The sequence below is a fragment of the Podarcis melisellensis genome (genome assembly GCF_964234715.1).
Source record: "Podarcis melisellensis genome assembly, chromosome: 13".
Classification (NCBI taxonomy): Eukaryota; Metazoa; Chordata; class Lepidosauria; order Squamata; family Lacertidae; genus Podarcis; species Podarcis melisellensis.
The window spans coordinates 19,963,197-19,985,377 of NC_138545.1; the positions used below are offsets into that span (position 1 = coordinate 19,963,197).

The following is a 22,181-nucleotide window of genomic DNA, read 5'->3' on the forward strand; positions in this document are numbered from 1 at the left end:
GATTTGAATAGGTACCCACCTGCTTATGGCCCCAGGGATGGCTTCGGTTTAAAGCACATGACTCCCCCCAAAGAATCCTGGGAACTGTAGTTATGGGTGCTGGGAAGAGCAGCTGAGGGGGGCAAACTATAGCCCCCAGAATTCTTTGAAGGGAAGCCATGTGATGTAAATGTTTGGTGTTTCGTCAACTCTTAACCTCCCTTTTGGGGGGATATGTGTGTGTGTGTGTGTAAAGGCCACCTTACCCTTGTACCATCCAGTATCATTGCACATGTGAAAGCCCTGTGAAGATGCACCCTTGACCTAACCAGAGCCATCCCCCCTAAAAAACAACAATGGATCCCTTTCTCTTCCCTCTCACAACCCCACCTCATTACCTTCCAGCTGGAAGCCAAAAGGGCTGCAATCCCCCGGAAGCTTGGGCAGAAATAACATGTGGCAAGTCTCAGCAGCAAGGGAAACATTTGAGTGACTGTTTGTATTTTTTTTTTTCTGAGCAATAATTAGACCCCCGGAGATGAAAGGCTTGGGTGGGGGTGGGGTGTTGAACAGCCAGAGAGAAGGGTGGGGAGAAGATGGGCTGTGGGGTTGTTGTGTGTGCGCGAGAGATAAGGTTGGGTTCACAAAAGGAGAGAGGAGGGGCAGACACAGGGAGGAGGGTGGCGGGGGGAGGTTACATAGTTGTCTCCTGCCCATTTGCACGCCCGCATGCGCCATCACCCACATCCCCCCCCCAGCTGAGAGGAGAGAGCCGCCCACAGCAGGATGGGGGGGGGATGGAGGAGGAATGGTAGGAGCAGGACTGCTTTTTTCAAAATCCACCATCACCACCCTATTGCACTGTCACCCAACCTGGACTCCCTTCCCCATATCGATGGATGCCCATTGGCTCCCAATTTTGCAGCTCCCACCCTCCACCCTCTTGCGAATGCCACTCATGGTCCAGAAAGGAATCCTGCCTCTTGACGCCACTCCAGTTGATGCCCGTATGCCTCCATTAAGGTCCTCAGCCTGGTGACTCTGGGGTCCCTCTGCCTTCTTTCAAGACCGCAGCATGTTCTGAAAGCCTCCCCCCTCCGTCTGCCCCCCTCCTCATAGTGCCTTGTGCATATGGGTGCCCAGCTTTAGGGAAAAAGGAGCGGGGAGAGCGGGGACACGGGAGGGGAGTCGTGTACCCACCCGGAGTTCTGGCGGGGTTGCTAAAATTACACGAGACAGAAGCTAGGCCTCAATTATATCCTTGGAAATTTTGCAGACCAATAGATGAGCTTTTGAAAATACTGAAAGGGGTGCCTAATGTAGGGTGATAAGCGAAGCAGGAAGAGATAGTAGAGGGTATTCTTTACTCATCTGTGCCCCCCTTTTTTTCTTTTTAGAAACACAGGAGTAGCCCAAATGGCTTTGATAAAATTTCCTGCATAAAATAAGAACATGTATTTGAAAAGAGTGAGAGACATCTATTCAAATCTGATCCTGTTTGTTCTAGACACCTTTTTCTATTTCGAGCCATGATATTTCTAACGTTGGAAACTGAAGGCTTTCTGGTAGTGTTTGTTTTTTAAGCTAACAAAGTCAGTGCAGCTGCCTATCCCATTCTCTCCTCTGCAGCTCTTGCTGAATCCTGCTCTCATACTGCGCTGTCTATGAAGGAATCATGAAGATCCTTCCAGCAGTGACTGTAATGAGGGGTTGCATAAGTCTGATACTTTTGTCACCTAGTCGGAATAATTAGGGATGGGAATGGAAAATGCAAGCGGTCACATTGTGCCGTAAGCCGTGCTTTGACTTCTTCGGGGGGTACTCGAGGGTATGCAGTACCAGTGCCTCTTTTTGTTATTGTTAAAAAGTGTGGCATTTAATATAACAACTCATGCTGAGTACTGGCACCTATTTTTCTAGAAACAAAGCACTGGCTATATTTTAAAAACATGGAAGAATGGTAATTTGGGAATGTTGTTGACTATTCCTGGTGGGTGAGCAAACACCCTTTTTTTTAAAAAAAAGGTAGCAATTTGTTAAAAAACGGATTGCTGACATTGTCAGAGCTTTCAAAGTTATTTTTGGCCTTAAATGCATTTTTCAAATTGCTCCTTTGTGTAAATTTGCAAAGTTCTCAGTAAACTGCTTTAATAGTTACAACCAGACACATCCACCCCAAAAAATCACATATATTCAGAAATTCAGATTTTTTTTGGAGGGTGGGATTTTTCAAACTCTGATTTTTGAACATTGTTCCAATGAACATTTAAGCTTTACGCCAACTGGTGATAATGCTTTCCTTTCTTTAGCCTAATTAAGTTTCTCAGAGCAGGAAAACTAAAAGAGAAGTTGAAACAGAAGGGAAACGTTTTTGACTTTCTCTCCTGCGACAACCAATTTTATTTATCCATTTCATAAAATTTATATTCCGCTTGATTGTTAAAAAACAAACAAAGCAACAACCGAAATTCTGCTACTAGTTCTGTCTCCTGATTTTAGTCACTGTCGCCATGAACCTGTGAATACGGGGGGGGGGGTACTATTTCTGAGGCCACAGAAGGAAAAGCAGGAGAAAGAGAATGTCTTGTGGAAAGAACCAAAACAGAAATCAGGAGGGAGTCTGTGAAAAGGGCTCCAGTAAATAAAGACACCCACTTTCCCTCCCACTCCCACCCCCAACCAAAAGGATAGGATTAAACCCCCACCCCAAACCCCACCGGCTCCTGCCCGGTTTGCTCCTCCTCTTCCTTCCCCCCTCTGTTTGTTTTCTTTTCTTTTCTTTTTCCAGTCCACCATCCTTTCTTTTTGTCTCCATAATTTGTTCTTTTCTTTCCCTTCGGTTCTTTTGTAGATTTGTTTTCTGTTGTTGTTGTTGTTAACTATTTACAAGTTCACAGTATGGGCCGCTCCCAAGATGGCGACTTTCCGCCCCAGGGAGTGGGGTGAGACGGAGTTGTTAAAACTTGGACCAAACCCCCACCCCGCCCTGCCCTGCCCCGCCCCTGCCTGCGTCTCTGGTGCAGGGCCTTTTACCCATCCGTCCAGGTTCGTTGGCTCCTCCTGTCCATCTGGAGCGGCTGCCAGTTATTTCCAGGGGCGCGGAGTGGGCTTCCTTCGGCTGCTCTTCCCCCTAGCCGCCCTCAGGCTGCCCCCCTGCCCCAGACGTCACGGCTGCTGTGGAGACGGGGGTGGTGGTTGCTGGACTTGAGTCCCGTTGGACGAGACGAGCTTCTTGTCCTTGGAGCCGCGTCGATGGTGTTCGGACGAGACGTCGGATTCGGAGCGCCGAGACGGTTGGCAGCTGCGGGTTGGAGTGCCTGGCAAGCGGGACTGCTGCCCGTTCTTCTCATCTGGAAGCGGAGAGAAGCAAAATCAGGGGAATTTCACAAGCAGTCACACGCACACACGCACCCTTTGGCACTACTGCTCTGAACAACCAAGATCCAACAGCACCTTTTCTCCTGCTTCCTGTCCCATAGTAACTATGGTGCTTAAATATGGGTATGTTCTGCAACAGGTTCTTCACATAATAATAGTGCATTAGAGATGGGGTTCATCTGCTTTAGTTTGTTCTACAAAGCTTAAGAACAGGCATAGGCAAATTCGGCCCTCCAGATGTTTTGAGACTACAACTCCCATCATCCCTGACCGCTGGTCCTGTTAGCTAGGAATGATGGGAGTTGTAGTTCCAAAAACATCTGGAGGGCCGTGTTTACCTATGTCTTCTTAAGAATATAGGAAGCAGCTTTAAATCAAGTCACACCACTGCTCAGATCTCCAAGGTTCAAGCAGGATTCTCTCCCTGGAAATTGAACTTGGGACTTCATGCATGCAAGGCAGATGCTCTAGGGCTGAGCTATGGCCCTTCCCTAATGCTACCATGTCACTGCTGTCTGGAGGGGCACAAAAATAAACCAGAACGTTTGTGGTATAAAGCGTTATGGGCTTCCAGCAGGAAGTTGTTGTTGTTGTTTAGTCGTGTCCGACTCTTCGTGACCCCATGGACCAGTGCATGCCAGGCACTTCCAGCAGGAAGTTACTGACTGGAAATGAAGCAGTGTGACCGCACCAAAAGTTTTGCAGATGCAACCAGGGGCCCTGAATTTCAAGATACCCCATTCCAAAGAAGTAGCCTTGTTAATGTGCAGCAGCAAACGGTCTAGAGATAAGAGAACAAGATGGGATGCCATGCAGCAGCTGCACCACCAGGACAGGGAATATTTGCACAGGTAACAGAAAATGCCTCTTGACAAAAACCAGCATGGGCAAGAGCAGTGGCTAGCACACTGCTCATTGCTAGACTGCATCCGTCTAAGGTCGAGCAAACCCATTGAAACACCTACCAGCGAGGGCTTGCACAGAAGGCTGGTCGTGTGTGCTGAGCAGTTGCGCCTGGATTGTTTCCACAACTCGCTTAAACCGGCGGCTAGGACCTAAGAATGAGACATAGGCATTCAGGGTCAGGAAGGAACAGGGGCTCCTGGAGATCCTCCAAAAGACAAGATTCCAGGAGCAGGACACTGCTAGGGCTGCATGGTGGGAAGATGCCCTCATGAGCAGTGCAGATCCTAAAACCAAGCTCATGCTGAACTCTGTACGGGTGGGTTTAAGACTGTATTAATATTAAAGATAATAAGGCTTTAACATCTCTGTTTTGTTAGACACCGTACTCAATATATGGTTTTAGAACAAACTGCTTATTTCTGGGATCCAGAACAAACTTGTCTGAAGTGCTAGCTGCTGTTTTAAAAACCATTCTCTCTCACACCATCACACAGCCCTATCTATAAATAAATTAAACACACACACACACACTCATAGTCTACTCGCTTCAGCACTGCAATATGCCAGTAACAACTGTGAAATGGATGAATTTGGATTCCCAAGTCAGACGCTGGTGCCTTTTTAGACTCTGGGATAGGTGCTATGTTGCCTCTGGAGAGGTTGGTGTTTGAAGTTCCAGTAAATGAACTTTGATCTTCCCTCCAAGGGAACTGGGATCCCCTTTCCCACTGTGGGCATATCTACATTACAGATTCTAGCTGGTTTAAAAGGTAGCTGTTTCATGCAAGGCGCTAGTGATCTCTATACAGGGCCCTTTGCCCTCTCGTGAAACTATAAATTCTGCAGGACTCTTTGGGAGAAACCACAAAACTGGTGAAAGCTGGTGTAAAATAGTAAGATACACGTGCCCCATGTGAGAATCTCCCATGCATTGTTCATAACCCACAACCAAACATTCAAAACAAAACAAAACAAAACTCCACTAGCTCTGTGGGACATCCCTAGAATTCAGCAGAACCATGCGTTGCTCCTGTTGTCAACTCCCAGGAATTGCAAATAAGCAACTGGGAATCAGCTTTAACTGGATCTTGAAGGCAGAGTTGGCAGCTTCAAAGAAGGGAGATATCATGTGGAAAGGCAAGTTATAGGGCCCAAAATAATAGCCATTCAGGAGACTTTGCTCATACATTTCCAGCCATGTGTTTGCAATGATAATGGAAGCTGCTTTTCTTAAAACAGTTTTTTCCTGGGGGTCCCAGGGAATCCCAGGAAATTTAAGCCTGCGAGAGGCATGGCCTATCTCTTCTACTAAAACAGCTGGAAACATCATTTTTCTTTCAATGAATCTAGTGGCCACTATTTAAATTACTCCCAAGTAAATAGAAAAAGTGTACACATCTCCAAGAGACTGAAAGGTGATTAGGTTTTTGTATCAGAGAGGGACATAGGAGGCATCCAATCAACTCTCCGCTGCCCCACAAATATCTATTTTTATTAATACTTGTCCAAAGACAAACAGAAGCTCATACACAATGCAAAGTATCTTTTTATAATACACCAGAATATAAGAAATGCTTTTGAAATCTAATCTAAAAAAGGAACAGAAGCAAAAAGAAGAAGAAAAAGGAAAAGAAAGTGATAGAGGAGAGAGAAGAGAGAGAAAAAATGAAGAAAGATAAAAAAAAATACTTCTGGTTCTCTATCCTGCAGTTAAATATAGCATTCACTCAAAAATATCCAACTACTCTATTTTCTATAAACCAATTTTTTCCCTATCTTCATATCCAGATATTACAAGTTCATTTTCTCTTTCACACAAAAAGCCAGTAAGAAGTTTTCAATCTTTAATAAATGCCAATAGTGATTTTTCTCTCATTGAAGGTGTCCAGTAAACACAACAAATCCCCAAGGCCACTCAAAGGAGGATCCTAGGGCACTCACCTGAGATGAGGGTGAAGGTGACCGAGTAGATCCCGCTGTCCTTGTGCGCCTCCCCACCCTCGGAGTAGCTGATGTCGACTTGGAACTTGACAGGTTTCTGGAAGACAGAGGGGCCACCCGACGACTTATATTCGGCCCGGAAGCTTGTTTGGGATACAACGCTGTGACTCAGGCTGGGGATCTGTGAATGTGATGGAACGCAGATGTCAGCCTACAGGCAGCATTGGGCAAAACGGTCCATCCATTTCTATCAATTTCTCATTTTTCTAGTCTTCACATTTTCACATCAGCTTGTGATTAATTTTTTTATTTTTTTAAAAAGTCCTTATGAAAATTCACCGGCATTTTAGTCCGAATTCCTTCTTTTATACACCTGCTCATTTCAAATTTTAGCCTAGCATGCACAATTCTGCAGAGCAACTTCCCCTATTTCCCCCCTGTTCTTTTCAATAATGTCTGCATACCCACCTTAACACTATACCCTAACATATTTTTGTACACCTTACTTGGTTGGAGAAAGGCATTTCAAAATTCGGAGAAGTGTGAATTTTAAAAGTTGACCATGATTTGGTTCACTTATCGATTTGGAAAGTGTGAATTTTGTAAGTCTGCCTTTAAAGGCAAATGGAATCTCTAATTTCTCCCCCATCTTTACCCACAAACCACCGATGGAACTCATCCCTTCCCAGGGTCCTGCTAATTCCACTGCGGTCGTCAGCACCCTGTAGGCCTGTCTTAAAGGTAAAGGGACCCCTGACCATTAGGTCCAGTCGTGACCGACTCTGGGGTTGCGGCGCTCATCTCGCTTTATTGGCTGAGGGAGCCAGCGTACAGCAGCGCACGGAAACACTGTTTACCTTCCCGCTGGAGTGGTACCTATTTATCTACTTGCACTGGCATGCTTTCGAACTGCTAGGTTGGCAGGAGCAGGGACCGAGCAATGGGAGCTCACCCCGTCGTGGGGATTCGAACCGCCGACCTTCTGATCAGCAAGTCCTAGGCTCTGTGGTTTAACCCACAGCGCCACCCGTGTCCCTTTTTAGGCCTGTCTTACTTGCCTCCATATCCTATTCTTCACAGTCTCCCCAAACACACACATTCTTCCCCTCCTGGGCCTTCAGCACTCACCGAGAGGAAGGCGTGTACGATATCAGCCTTGATGGAGCTCAGGGGTTTGTCTTTGATGACCACGAAAATTTGTTCCTCTTTGTCTAGGTTGATAAAATTCCCAAACCAGGATTTCTTGGCTAGTCTGAAAGGGGCAAAAGCAGAACAGGAAGGCTGTGACAGCCTGCAAATAAGCACGGCAAAGAAGGAGAGGTGGGAGAGGTGCCCACATGTTGCCACTGAAGCCTGAGCCTGTGGCAACTGCACAACCACAGAAGCACTTGTCAGGGACTGGCTGGACGAAGAGGAGAGGTGGGAGGCACCAGCTGGGGAACCCCAAGGGAAACTCCGGAAGAGGAAAGCTCAGAAAAAAGGGATTGGCGGTGGGACACTGAGGAGAGGCCAGAGGAACAGGATTGGGAGTAGGTGCCGGGTGCTGATGGGGCAGCAGGGTTTAGTGAGCAGGAAGAGCCTGTGACAGAGAGCAGTTCAGACTCTGAGGCTGAAGCAGAGGAGGGGAGGGGGCAAGAGCCTGATGAAGAATCCAGGGAGTCTCCCTCTCCTGCTGCAAAAACATTCAGAATAATGAGGAGAGCAGAACAGAGGCCAGATGTGTACAGACGCAGTTTGAAACCGCTTGGGAAACATCCGGGAGAGAAGGAGCCTTAGAAAGGGTAGAAGGCAGGGACCGTCAGTCCTGGCAACTGCTCCAAAGGGACAAGACTTACTGGGAAGTGTTGCTGTGTTCTATGCAGTTTCCTTGAATAAAGAGTTAACTTCACTGGCCACAGAGACCTGCATTCTCCGTGCTGGCCTGTGTCTGACTCCGATGAGTCTACTTGGTGCAGGTGGAGGGTGGGGAGAAGCTCCCTTGTGCTCTTGGCAAGGAGATGTATCGATTCCCCTGTCCCTTTGCCAGTGGAACCTGCGTGCCTTGCCTGGCTGCCCAGAGCAGTGGAGGAGTGGCCCAGGGAGAATGCATGCTCCCAGCCACTCTAAGCCAGAGTACAGAAGCACCATTTTTGCACACACACCCTGGATCTGGGCCCTTGGCTAGTCTTGCCAACTCCTAAGTACAACCCTGCAGCCAGTAAGGAATGAAGTTAAAGAACAAGGAGGGAAGGGAAATGAAAGGAATTTTCGTCTCCTTCCTTATTGCCACTGCCTTCTGATACTCACTCAGGGGATGATTCTGGAGTAAGACTGGACATTTCTTCTGGTGTAGGAACTGCAGGGCGAGGAGGAGAAACATGAAATGTAAAACAGGAGTGTGCATGACCCCCTTCCCACCCACTCCAGTGCTTCAAAGCAAAGCTGCACTTGCTGCTGGATGTTGAGGACAAAAGCAGGGGTGGCTAGGACTTCCACACAGTCTTGCTTGGGCAAGAGCCGTAGCTCAGTGGTAGAGCATCTCCTTTGCATGCAGGAGGTCCTGGGTTCAGTCCCTGGAATCTCCAGGGAGGGCCGGGAGAGTCTCCCTGCCCAAAATCCTGGAGAGATACTGCCAGTCAGTGTAGGCAGTAAAGCTAGGGGGAATCAGTGTTCTGAGTCAGTATGAGGCAGCTTCCCAGCTTCCTATTTCGCACATTTCCATCCCTCTCTTACATTTGTCTGACATGTAATTTATACCATGGATGGAAAATCTCCACCCTACAGGCCAGCCTTGTTCTGCCATGGGTTCCAATTTAGCCCAAGAGGCTGTTTCCCCCAAAAAACTGCACCCACCTATCAATCAGGTGACATCATCCCAAGAGGCGGATGACATCAGCTGATGGTTGGGGACTTCATCCTGCCTGGTTCTGCTGCACAAGCTAGCTTCCCCCGGAATCATAGATCCCTGACATCGTTATGACATCTGTGGTCCTGCCCACCTGTCAAAGTTGGCCCATTGGGTGGAGAGATAAAGATCTGGTTTGCTGGACCACAGAGGTTCAGCTTCATGTAAACAATTTGTTGCACAACGGCATTATGCAAACTCCCGTTTCATTCATACGTGCGCGCCCTTTTGAACGCTCTCTGTGCTCTTGCCCTTTCATTCTCGATCGTCCCCAGTCATAGGCACACATCGGTCCTGATGCAGCTGTGCCCTCTGAATGCTCCACAGCCTGCCAGAATTCACTGCTCTTGCACATGCGCAGGAAAGTGCTTTAGATGCTCACACAGAACATCTCACACACCGCCTTACAGGGGGCAAAGTTGCCATGCGTTAAGGATGGGTCACTCACAATCCCTTTGTCAACACTGCTTTTATGCCTTGATTTGTCTTTGGCACACACAACCGCTAAACCCGCATGCACCTGTGCACACACCCTCCCCTGCAGGGGGCGGAACTGCCCACTCACCTTGTAGTTTCCGGCGGTGAAAGCGCGGGGAGCCCAGGAAGCTGTTCTTGATGGAGTTCAGGCGGGTCTTCCAGGCCACGCCCGCCACGCCCGGGCTGCTGGGCGGCGTCCCTCCGGGGGTGCCGCTGGGGCTCTCTTTGGGCGTGTGCACAGGGGTGCCGAGCGGAGTGGGGAGGGGGCTTCCCCGAGGGGAGGGGTGGGGGGTGACCTGCAGCACAGATTTGGGTGGGGGTTTAGTAGAAGGGAAAAAGCAGCGGGGAGAGGAGGGCGGGTGAGGGGGCGGAGAGTTGGGGGGCAAGGGGAAAGGAGCGGAGCGCCGGCTCTGCAGGGCCCGCTCCCCTGCCGGGCTGCCCTTGGCCGGAAGCGTCTGAGTCTTCGCAGGGGCCGGGGGAGGCGATGGGAGGGAGAAGCTGAAGATGGGGCTCTGGGTGTGGGGAGAAGTGGGGGGGAGGAAGAAAGGTGAGGAGGGGAGAGCCGTGAGATGGGGGGTGAGTAATGGCAGGTGACAGCCCCACAAGCCTGCTCCCAAAGAGAGTCTCGCTCTGTGGCCCAGACAGAACTTGGGGGCGTGACAAATGGCCTGATTTCGTAAGGATCTGCCTGCTCCACGGCAAGCCTATCCTGCATTCTTGGGGGGATATCTGTGGCGCCCAAAGACTACCTGTCTCCCTCCAGCCAGCCTGCGCTGCAGCAAACCTGACACCCACTATTCCACCTCCCCTCCATCGCTTCTCCACAGGGCTTTTTTGATATTATGTCCTCCTCTGCCTGTCTGCCTCCCGGGGAGACCAGCCCTCTGCTTCCTCCTCCCGCAAACAGCCACCCTTTCCTACAGAGCAGCTGCTCCAAGCCTGAAAGTGGCCTTCCACAGCCTGGTGCCCTCCAGGTGTTGTTGAACTCCAGCTTCCATCATCCCTGACCACTGGCCAAGCTGGCTGGGACTGATGAGAGAGCCAGAGCTGGCCTGCATCATCATCAACCTTCATCTTCATTTACTTACATGCTGCTTAAGATCCAGGCGGCTCCTAAGCAGCTTACAAAACATATATAACCCCATTGGCACAATGGTTAGAATGCAGCATAATTTTTAAAACACACAAGTAAAATACAGCATAGAACAATCCCATTAAAACATTAAAATATAAATGTGCATGATTGTTTTAACAGATGAATCCCTTTAAAACAGCAGTTGAAACTGGAGGCCCAAGAGGTCAAGGGAATGTCTGCGTCAGCTGGAAGGCACCAGGGGAAGGCTGCCCTGCCCCTTTCTCACAGGGAACCTGCCCTAGAGGCAGTCAAACCCTAAACAGCCAGCCTACTGCAAAGATAAGCTTCCTCTTCTAAGGGTTTCTTCCCCCATTTGCTTCTGTGCACCTTTACTAACTTTGTGACAGGCTGCAGTTCAAGGGCTGAGGTCTTCGCTGGCATGGAGGTGTCGTGCTGATCAAAGCTTCACCAGTTTGATATCTGCCTTCTGTGCAGTTAGTAGCAACAAAGAACCTGCCTCCAAACAATAAAGGGCTTTGCCTACTTCCACAACTGCCAACATGCTGCACTGCCAAATGCTACCTAGCCTACAGCTTGTTGCTACTTTTAGCCAAACCAACCATGGCACGAAGCACACACAGCAGAACCTCTTATGCATGCCTTCGTTTACAAAATTTCAGGCACAGAGTGCATGGGTGAGGGGTGGAGTTCTGTGGTCTGGATCAGCACTGTGATCTGGGACAGGGAGGGAATTTGACCCCGTGTCCTCACCATCTTTCTAATCCAGAGCTCCCTGCCCTGCTCTTCTGGGGCTGCTGTTTGTTACCCCAGGAGAAAAACTGCAATTAGCAGCAAAGGCAAATAATAGCTGCATGCAGGGGAGCGGGGAGATTTAGATCAGGGCTGTGGGGGGAGCAAACAGTTAAATCCCTTCTTTCCCATACCATGATCCCGATCTTGATTCCCCCCTCCCCCACCAGCTGCTATTTAGAAACCAAGCACACACATGGGCAGATCATGTGCTTAATGCCATGCCTAGTTTGGCCCTTTGCCTTCCCTTTGATCACTTCAAACTGGTTTCTCCCCTTGCCTCCAACTTTCCAGATCTAGCTGTGGGCCTGCCCACATTTTCAAGGCACCCCACCTCAAACTCTTGTTCCCACAGAACCTTGAGCCCTGTCCCTTTCACCGAACCCTACCTGCATATACACCATACATTTAAAGCACATAGCTTCCCCCCAAAAAATCCTGGGAACTGTAACTTACTCCTCGCAGAGCTACGATCCCCAGCACCCTTAATGGACTGCAGTTTCCAAGATTCTGCAAGGGTGTGTGGGTGTGCTTTAAATGTGTGGTGTGTACATAGCCTCAGACCTCTCTCTCTGACATCCCTCATCAAAGTCTACACATGTCTTCTCTCCTTTTCTCTTTAAGGTCATTACTATATTTCACTGACAGAAGCCAGGCATGTTTGAAAGCTAGGTTCCAGGTGGCAATTCAACAGGTCCAGCTTTCTCCTGGCATGGCTATGCAATAAGGGGGGAGAGGGGTGCATGGGGGAGTGATATGCACTTGGCTAATTTTCTGCCTGCCGTGTATGCAAGCCCCACTGTCAGGAAAACCAGCGATTGACTGAGCACCTCTTCCCTCCCCTCACCAACTTGAACTGAGTGCAAGATGAGATGTGAATGAGGCTGCTGGATCTGCAGATCTGTTTCCAAATCCCAGTCCCTCCAAAACCCACTCCCCCCCTTCCCTATGCCCCACAACACCTTTGCCCACCACCCAATCTTCTAACCCTTTCCCTTCCCCAACTCTGTAATTTCTCCAATATCTCAGGTACTCACCCTGGGGCTACTGAGGGGACTGGAGGATAAGCCAGTGGAGGCACCACTTACAGATCGAGACCTGTTGGTTGGGGAGAAAGTCATATTGAGGGTTAGTACCGTCTTGGGGGTCAGATGAGACACACAGGAAAAAAGCAGGAGGAGATACACAAAAATGTTTTTGCAGAAACAGCAGTAAGGGGAGCAATGCACTGCATTTCTGTGCAATTTTCAATACAACCAGCAGGGGCAGCAAAGATCAACAATGCACAAGGGCAATTCTAACAACTGAAGAACAGGACATGAAAGCGTTAAACGAACTCTTTGTTTGCCTCCTTGACAGAAACTAAGTATTAAAAATGAAATGTTAACACAAAGAGCCAGAGGCGGCTAAATAACTGCTCTGCATACAACTACCAGCAAGAGACAGCAAAGTTTTGTTAGTCCAGTAAACGTACATTGAATTCCTTGTGCAGCCACTGGATGGCAACCAAATGTTAAAATATTTGCACTTCCCAGTTCCAGGAGCAGAGGAAGCACACACACAAAAAGGCAATGGTGCCTCCTTAATGCCAGGCTGCGGAAGCGTCGCTGCTAAACGCGTACTCACCGCTGGCTATGTTGTGCCATCTCTATGGCCCTTCGGGCCGGAACGGGAGAACCGCCATCGGTGACGCTCAGAACTTCCATGGACTTCCGCTCAGGTCGGCGCTTCCCGTGTCGGTTCAGCATGGGCGAGTCGACTCGCTTCCGAGGAGGGTCTAGAATAAATGGGGGAGTGGGGGAGAGAGGCAGTACTTCAGTACTCAGAGGAAGAGAGCCACATTTCCAAATCCTCTGATGCCACCTCTCTCTCCCTCTCTCTTAGAATCATACAACTGTGGAATTGGAAGGGACCCCAAGGGTCATCCAGTCCAACCCCTTGCAGTGCAGGAATCTCAACTAAAGCACCCAGGGCAGGTGGCCATCCAACCTCTGCTTTCTCAAACACACACACTGCTTTCACTCGGCCAGGGACAGAAATGTATTGGGCGAGGGGGTAATGGTGATGAGAAATGCAGTTTTCAGGGCACCAACAGAAGTCTGCAATGCATTCAATGATGGGATGCACAAAAATCCAGCTCTCGCTTAGATGAGGTGGCAACAGTGGGATACTTGGGGGAGAATGTCTTCAAGGACTGTACCCTAGAGTAGTTTAGAGCAGGTGTGGGAACCTTTGGCCAACCAGATGTTGCTGGACTACAGTGGTACTTCGGGTTACATACGCTCTACTAACCCAGAAATAGTACTTCCGGTTAAGAACTTTGCTTTAGGATGAGAACAGAAATCGCGTGGCGGCAGAGGGAGGCCCCATTAGCTAAAGTGGTACCTCAGGTTAAGAACAGTTTCAGGTTAAGAATGGACCTCCAGAACGAATTAAGTTCTTAACCCGAGGTACCACTGTACAGCTCCCATCAGGGCCAATGGGTAGGGAGGTGGGAGCTGTAGGTCAGCACTATCCAGAGGGCCAAAGGTTCCTCACACCCAGCTGCATAGGTGACAACACCTGTTCATTGTCTTTCAGATCTTTCCAGGTTCCCCAACGCAGACAAAATCCCCAAATGAAACATGGAAAGAGGGAGCAGCATTTTCTCAAGGGCCGTTGTTAAGAAGGGGGCTCCAGGGTGTTCCGAAAATGTCTTTTGGATCCTCCGGCAGAACTGTGTCTGTTGGCATCTCCCTGGGATTCCTGGCAACAAGCCTCCCACTCCTGCACCCTGACGTGTGTCGGGATAGGGCTCCCCGACATCTCACCAACATCGTTGCGCGGAGGCAGATCCTCATCCTCGCAGCTGGGATATCTCTCTTTGCGGTCAAGGAGCAGATAGTAGATCATTTTCTCCTGGTTCTCCCTGAAGTGAAGAGGGGGACAAATTGAGGGAACAGGGTCAGAATGCAGGCAGCAGCTTCCTCCTTACAAACCCAAATATTTATGCTTAACACCCCCCCTGCTGTTTCCTGATTCTTCTGTTTTTCATCAATGCTTTTGCTAAGAACCAAACTTCAGCCCTCTTTCACCTCTCGTAGACGACACCCATTACACAAACCTATGGGCAGTTTGAGCCAGTGTGCAAAAGCTGTTGCAACTTCTCTCAAAGAACTATGGGAACTGTAGTTTTGCAGAAGTGCTGGGACTTCTCTGTGAGAACAATCCTAGCTTCAAGAACTTCCAGAAAACCTATTCATTCAGCATTCATCCTGATTTGTTTGCAGGGAGGTTAGATAATGTTGCATCAAAGCAAGTGGTGCTCCACCTTTATTGTTTATGTTTGATAAAAAAGTTCTACAGCACCTGTAAACTATTTGTTAGAAAAGCAAGTGTTACTCCACATTGTCTAATGCCTTTTCCTGTCACTTTCCTTCTTGCAGAAAGTCCAATCTCTGTGGGAAGTGAGTTTGTTGCTCAGAATGTCCCAATCAACTACAATTACGCAAACCTGAATTTGCCTGCAAATGATGGAATCTCACCCCCAAACAGCAGCTGTCTGGAAGCCCCCTTCCTCCTATAGCTCCCAATTCCTAGCAGGGAACCTAAGATGCCTACAAACCATTTTACACACCAGTCACAAGCTCTGAAGCACATGAGACCACTATCTTGCTGAGGCAAAGTAGGTCTGGCTTTTGGTCAGTGCCTGGATAGCTGACTCTCTGGGAAACACACGTATGTCACCTTGGGTTCCAAGGAGGAAGGAAAGGTGAGATACAATTAAATAAATATAAAACCTCCCCCAAAGCATTCCTCCACTAGTTCAGTGCATCCCCACAGTGCAATGTGCAAAACGTTAGACAGGCTCTCCTTCCCCATTCCAGCCATGTGCCCCAATCTCTCACCCCTCGGTCTGCAGCTCCTGCTTCAACTTATTCTTGTCGCGGAAACAGCCAAGGGAGTGCATGCTCTCCAGCACGTCGGGGTCCAGCTCGCTGACTGACTGAATCCGTCGGATGGCCACCTTCCTAGGAATCGGCTGCTCTGGCTCTGGTTCATTTTTACCTCCCCTGGGAGAAAAGAAGCACAGACCACGTAAGAGGAAAGTAAGGTTTGGCCAAAAGCGACTATCAACCTCAGGTTGGCAAATGCTAGCCAGCCCGGCTTTATATTTTCACAGCGGAGTGTGTATGTCAAGTTTTGAGGTTGGGATCAGGGTTGTTGCTTTTCTTCCCCCCTTGCAATTTTTTTACAATTAATTGTATGTATAACAATTCATACTGTATGTATAACAAAGCATGGCTTTTGTCATGATCTAGGGTCCAGAAAAGAATCTATATATTACGTGCCCATGGAAATACTGTTTCAGGATTCTATTTTGCACCAGCATTTTAGTATTGTTGTAACAGCTTATAGCCAAAAGTAAACAAAATAAACCCACTATCGTGAATATGAATTTCGCTTTTCTGGCGCTCATGGATACAAAGCTATGTCTGGACACATTTAAGCTGGAAGCTCAGACATCAATGAGATGGATCTAGGGCAGGGTTCCCCAAACTTGGGTCTCCAGCTGTTTCTGGACTAAAATCCCCATCATCCCTGACTAGCTAGGGATGGTGGGAGTTGTAGTCTGAAAACAGCTGCAGACCCAAGTTTGGAAACCCCTGATCTAGAGGAAGGGTCACAGTTGCCAGGGATGTCTTTGATTGAGAAACTATTTATACTCTGCCCATCTCCTGGGTTCAGTTTCTCCATGTGCCCCCCACCTCACACACACATATCTCCACCCAGTGAAGCCAGAAAATATTGAGACGGTGGGAATCAAAAAGAAGGATCTGGAGGTACTCACAAGAACCATGGGTGCTTCTGGATCTGTTCCAGCTAAAGTCGCCACATGGAGGGGGGGAAACAACAACATTAGAAACTTTTTCTCCCTAAATCATCTATACAGTAAATGCAATCCTCTACAAGGCTACTCAAAAGAAAGCCTCACTGAGGTTGGTGAGGCTTAGTCCCAGGAAAGTGGATGTCGGAACTGAAGAGCTCCCCACCCAAAACTGTGTTATTGCTTTGCTTCCAACTAAGGATGGACAAATCTACCAGTTTTAGTTTCTGATTTGTCCAGTCTTAAGTTCAGCTCCCCACATTTCTGCATCACTTTGCAGGGAGGGGGAGATTTAAAAGCCCTCATGAAAACTCATCATGATGTTAATGGTTGGGTGGGAGGTTGCCTGCTCTTGGAGTCACACTTCCTCTGAAGGAGCAGGTATGCAGCCTGGAGGTACTCCTGGATCCCTTGCTGTTGCTCGAGACTCAGGTGGCCTCAGTTGCACAGAGTGCAGGTGGCCCAGCTGTGTCCCTATCTGGACAGGGATAACCTAACTTCTGTCATCTATGCTCTGGTAACCTCCAGGTTAGATTACTGCAGGGCGTTATCTGTAGGGCTTGGAAACTACAGCTGGTGCAGAATTTGGCCACCAGGTTGCTCTCTGTGGCAACATAGTTTAAGCATATAACACCAATCCTAGCCCAACTGCACTGGCTGCCAATTAGTTTCCAGTTCTTATTTTTATTATGTATTTTGTTTTCTCATGTTGTGAACTGCCCTATGATCTTCGGACGAAGATCATACAATTTTGATTAATAATAATAATTTATCCTAATATCTACATTTTTGCAAAGCATATTATCTCTAGTACTTATATTTTCCCTAATATAATGCAATTTGTATGTCACACACACACACACACACACACACACACACTTATAGATGGTTATACCTCTATATGTCTACTTCTTTTTGTTTTGTTTTGTCTCCATTGTTTTCTGTGTAATTTGTTTGCACAAATGTGTGAGTCTGTGCAATTTGTTTGGAAAAACTGAAGTAATGTGTACAATAATACATGAAAAGCGTGTCTTTAAAAAAGCATTTTTTGGTAAATCTTTTTTCAGCTACAATTCTGTAAATTTTAAATATATTTGTAAATGTTTATACACATCTTACATTAGTATATGCATTTTCCGAATACATTACTCAGCTGCAGGAGTGCACTGCAAAATTCAGAGAATTGCAAATTTCAAAAAGATGGCTGTCTCTTGGTTCATACATTGTTTTGGAAAATGCAGATCAGGTGAATTTGCCTTTAAAGGAAAAATGAATCAAATGTCTTCCCCTAACCCTACTTTAACAGTGTTTGCACCGCTGGGATTACTCACACTGAGTCTTTTCTCGGGCTCCACCTCAATCATGCCCCGCAAGAGGTTCTGGCAGTCGGGCGGGATGAAGTGGGGCATATGGAAGATCCCCCGCTTCACCTTCTCAAGCAGCTGGCGTAGGTTGTCGTCGTCAAAGGGTAGCGCTCCCTGTAGGACAAAGGGCGAGAGAACCGACCCCAAAATGAAAGCTTTAACAGATTTTTCAGTATTGAGATTTCAAATGCAGAATGGGGGGGGGGGTTGCGTTTAAATTCAAGTTCTAGATGTTGGGCACTTAGTGCCACCTGTCCCTTCCAGGAGAGGTTCATCAGGCACCCTCGCTTTTGACTTGTAGATCTTGATCTTTTTACATTGGCAGGCCTTTGTAACCATTTCATTTTTATTTTTTGGATTAGCTAATAGTCACCTCTATTGTTTACAGTGGTTGTTTTATGTTTCAGTGTTGTGCTCCATTCCAATACTTTGTGATGTGGCAGCAGGGAAATGTGTTTGTAAATAAATAAAGCACATGCAACTCAGAGATGGGAGACCTGTGGCTTTCCGGATGTTGTTGGACTACAACTCCCATCATCTCTGACCATCGGTCGTGCCAGCTGGGGCTGATGGGAGATGAAGTCCAACAATACCTGGAGGTATTCACATCAGTGAACTTCAGTCCATCATGTCTATTAGTTTCAACAGGTCTGCTCTGAGTAGGACCAGCACTAGACATAGGTTGCTCTGAGCAAGCTTGGAACACCTTTGCCACAGCGAGGACAACATGGTAGGGGGCGGGCAGGGGGTGTTGAATAGCCCGGCAATTTACTGGGGAGAAGCCTTACCACCAGCAGGGCAAAGAGGATGACTCCGCAACTCCACATGTCAGCGCGACGTCCATCATACTTCTCCCCCTAAGGAGCGAAGAGCAAAGAGATTTGGTGGGGTTGGCAACTTGGGAGGGCAAGGGCAGGACAGGGAAAGCTTGGCTGGGAATGAATGACAGACAATAAAGAAATCAGAGTGGAGAGTGGAAGGCTCGCCCAAGTGTTAAGAACAGGCGGGAAGGGGATATATCTCTACAAGGATGAGAGAACCTTGTCTCTCGCCACCTGCCCCAACTCCTCCTGCCCTCGCTTGGTCCATTACTCAGCAAGCTGTATTGTCTCCCGGCTCCAGTCTATGGCCATCAAGAAGGGATCAAAATTTCCCCATCTTCCAGGACTGGTTGATGTTCCCCTTCCCCAATACCCTCCATAAGCAGTAGTGGCTGCTGTAGTGGAGCAGAGCCACCCTCTCAACATTGGCTTTGCTGCAGCTTATGCAGGGTTGGCATGAGCTGGTGGCACAGCTGGGCTGTGTGAATGACACGCCGACAGAGCCAATCGGGCACTTCCACCAGTGTCTCCCTGCAGACCCGACCTTGCAGCCGCCCTGACCCAGCCTTGTCCAGGTGAGCTGCACCAGGAGGGCGACTCTGCCCCTGTTCACAAATGGGTGGTGCTTCTTCCCAGCATCAAAAACATCTTATTTCTGGGGGAAGGAATTCAGTAGATATCCTCCAGGTCACTGAATTTAAATTTCAGATCTAGCGGCTCTGGAATGAAGATTATGCTGCTTTAAGACAGTTGAAGTTTTTCTGAAGAAGCTACCATATTGTACAGAGCAAGGCCTTACTAAAGCAGGGATGGGGAACCTATGGACCTCTAGATATCGTGGGACTACAAATCCCATCAGCCCTGGTCAGCTGGACAGGGCTGATGGGAGTTGGAGTCCAACCATGTCTGGAGGCAGGTCGCAGGTTCCCCTTCACAGTCATAAAGGGTGTGAGGGATGAGAGACAAGCAACTACCAGTCTCCTCCAAAAACACCTTCCCCTGTCCAACCCCACATATAATTAGAGCAGTCGCCAAGTTAAAAAAGGGAAAGGTAAATTTATCATATGAATTGTAGTTGATTAATCAATTAATTACTCACTTAAATCTACACAAATGTGAATATAAGTGGGGGGAATTGTTCTACAAAATGGCATACTTTACTCCGTTATTAAATTACACAAGCCTGAATCGCACCAGGCACCATCCTGGATACATGACCTTTCATACATAGGAAGGGGTGTCTCTTTTAAAATGCTGCTTGCTATCTGCAGTTTGTTAAGTCCTTATAGGAAGAAAAATTGAACTAGGTCCACACAAATGCTACAATCCTATATACCTTTCTTCCAACCCGAGGATCGCCTTTCCTTCTTGGCAACCTTCTGGGGGTCACATGCCAGGGCTGGGCAGGGCCAGAGGCAAAAGTGGGCAGACCGAGACATGTGAAATTTGCCTTTCTGCAGAAGGCTATTTTCCACACCCACCTCCCTACCCTCCATCCAAACGAACAGGAAGCATGACCAGAGCCCAAGGACAAATTCCAGCCAGGCAAAAACACTTGAGGAGGGCGTGGATCATGTCTGGTGAAGGCTGTGGCTCTGGATGGACTGTGGCCTGGGGAGAGCCATGAGGGCCAGGCAGAGGCCTGAAGGGCCACATTTGACCCCCGTCCCTGCTATAACCTGTGAAGAACTCCCATTCAACTTGATGGGACTTAACCTCTGAGTTGACAAACATAGGATTGTACTGTGAGTTAGTTGCCCATAAGTCCCACTGGAATCAATGGGTGTTAAGTCAACCACCAATACCTTTTCACATTTATTTAAATGGGATGTAAGCGCAACTAGTTTGGTTTGAATTCGACCCACTTCTGAAATCCGTTGACTGATTCAACAGAGTCTCCTTTTAAGTCAACCAAAACTGCTCCCCACTTTCTTGTTTTAACGAATTAAGCAACCAACCAACCGTTCAATCCTATACATGCCTACTCAGAAATCAGCCCCACCCAGATCCATGGGGCTTATTCCATGGCAAATGGGTAGAAGATGATGACATACGACTGGGAAGCCGTTACCCCAACCCAAGTGAAGCCTGGTGCCAGGCTTGACGGACCCCCTGGTTTGATCCCTGGGCAAGAGGGAAGGGAAGGAGATGCCATCAAGGCAGGGGAGGGGTGTGGGCACTAGGCCTGAGTCCTTACCTTGATCACCTCAGGACATGCATAGTGAGGAGAACTGCAGCCCAGCATTGGGGGCAGAAAAGAGAAAGACAGAGAGACAGGGGAAGAGTGAAACGCAGAAGAAAGCAGACCCCCCCAGGACCTTGGGTTCAAACAGGCATGTGAAGAGGAGCCTGCGGGACTCCTTCCCACCCACCCACCCACAAGCACACTGCCCCCAAAACCTAAGATGTATTTGTGGAGGGGAAATGTTCCCCCCGTTCATTCTTGTCCCACAAGTGCTGGGTGGTTTCAGCTGCCAGGTCCAGGAGGCTGGCCATGAGGAGGCAAGAAGAGAGACTGAGGCAGCGAAGGAGCCTGCACATACATTTAAAGCGCATTTAGCACACATTTGGTAAGGTAAAGGTAAAGGACCCCTGGACGGTTAAGTCCAGTCAAAGGCGACTGTAAGGTTGCGAAGCTCATCTGGCTTTCAGGCCAAGGGAGCCAGTGTTTGTCCACAGTCAACTTTCTGGGTCATGTGACCAGCATGACTAAACCGCTTCTGGCGCAACAGGACACAGTGACAGAAACCAGAGTGCACAGAAATGCCATTTACCTATTTATCTACTTGCACTTTGATGTGCTTTTGAACTGCTAGGTTGGCAGGAGCTGAGACAGAGCAATGGGAGCTCATCCCATCGCGGGGATTCGAACCGCCAACCTTCTGATCGGCAAGCCCAAGAGGCTCAGTGGTTTAGACCACAGTGACACCTGCATCCCCCTAGTACACATTTAAAGCACGTGAACTAGCACACATGAAGCACATGGAACAACTCTTCAGCCTTCCTTGGCACTGCCCTCCATTTTTTTCTGGGGAGTGTCATCACATCGACACCATACACTTAAATTGCATTTAAAGCACACGGCTCACCCCCAAAGAATCCTGGGAGCTGTGGTTTGTTAAGAGTGCTAGGAATTGTTGCTCTGTGAAGGGTAAGGAACAGTTCCCAGGATTCTCTGGAGGAGGTCATGTATTTTAAAATTATGGCAGGTAAGTAGCCATAGGTGTGCTTTAAATGTGTGCTAAAAGTGCTTTGAATGTATGGTGTTGATGCTGTGATGGTGGAAGTGCTTTGGGTGTTCATTATTTATCTATTTTAAATGTGAGGGGGTGGTTTTTTGGGGAGGGGGGTTACACTGCCTATACATCACACTGGCATTTACAGCAGCTTACAAAAAAGGAAAAAGCAACTTTTTTCACACAAAAAAAATTTCAAATAAAATACAGATTATAAAAAACAACCACAAATTTTATAAAGGATGTACAGTCATGTGGCTGCAACTAGGCAATCTCAAAGCATTTCCTTCACTTCCTCCCAGAACGAAATATGTCCCAGCTTTGAGGCTAAAGAGCTGGCAAGCGAAGTTCACTTTCGGGCCAAAAAAACAGTCGTGGTATTATTCATGCTATCACTAGTTACGTGATTTTTAAAAACAACAAAACAAAGCATATTTCAGCTG

At 48.1% G+C, this 22,181-nt stretch overlaps 1 protein-coding gene across 11 annotated transcripts in view; it reads right to left on the reverse strand.

The window, feature by feature from the left end:
- Positions 1–2,018: 2,018 nt before the first annotated feature.
- BRSK1 (BR serine/threonine kinase 1) overlaps positions 2,019–22,181 on the reverse strand; it is a 54,516-nt gene continuing 34,353 nt past the window's right edge. For 9 of the 11 annotated variants that reach the window (XM_081885924.1, XM_081885921.1, XM_081885925.1 and 6 more), the window contains 14 exons: positions 20,700–20,733; positions 18,470–18,538; positions 17,649–17,795; positions 16,282–16,313; positions 15,338–15,502; positions 14,261–14,358; positions 13,077–13,227; positions 12,488–12,548; positions 9,654–10,077; positions 8,491–8,539; positions 7,333–7,456; positions 6,205–6,385; positions 4,323–4,412; positions 2,019–3,329 (listed from right to left, as the gene is read on the reverse strand). In XM_081885924.1, coding sequence (XP_081742050.1) covers positions 3,145–3,329; positions 4,323–4,412; positions 6,205–6,385; positions 7,333–7,456; positions 8,491–8,539; positions 9,654–10,077; positions 12,488–12,548; positions 13,077–13,227; positions 14,261–14,358; positions 15,338–15,502; positions 16,282–16,313; positions 17,649–17,795; positions 18,470–18,538; positions 20,700–20,733 — 1,810 coding nt within the window. In that variant the 3' untranslated portion in view covers positions 2,019–3,144. The remainder of the gene's footprint in view (positions 3,330–4,322; positions 4,413–6,204; positions 6,386–7,332; positions 7,457–8,490; positions 8,540–9,653; positions 10,078–12,487; positions 12,549–13,076; positions 13,228–14,260; positions 14,359–15,337; positions 15,503–16,281; positions 16,314–17,648; positions 17,796–18,469; positions 18,539–20,699; positions 20,734–22,181) is intronic. The other 2 variants (XM_081885926.1, XM_081885923.1) reach the window with 2 other exon arrangements.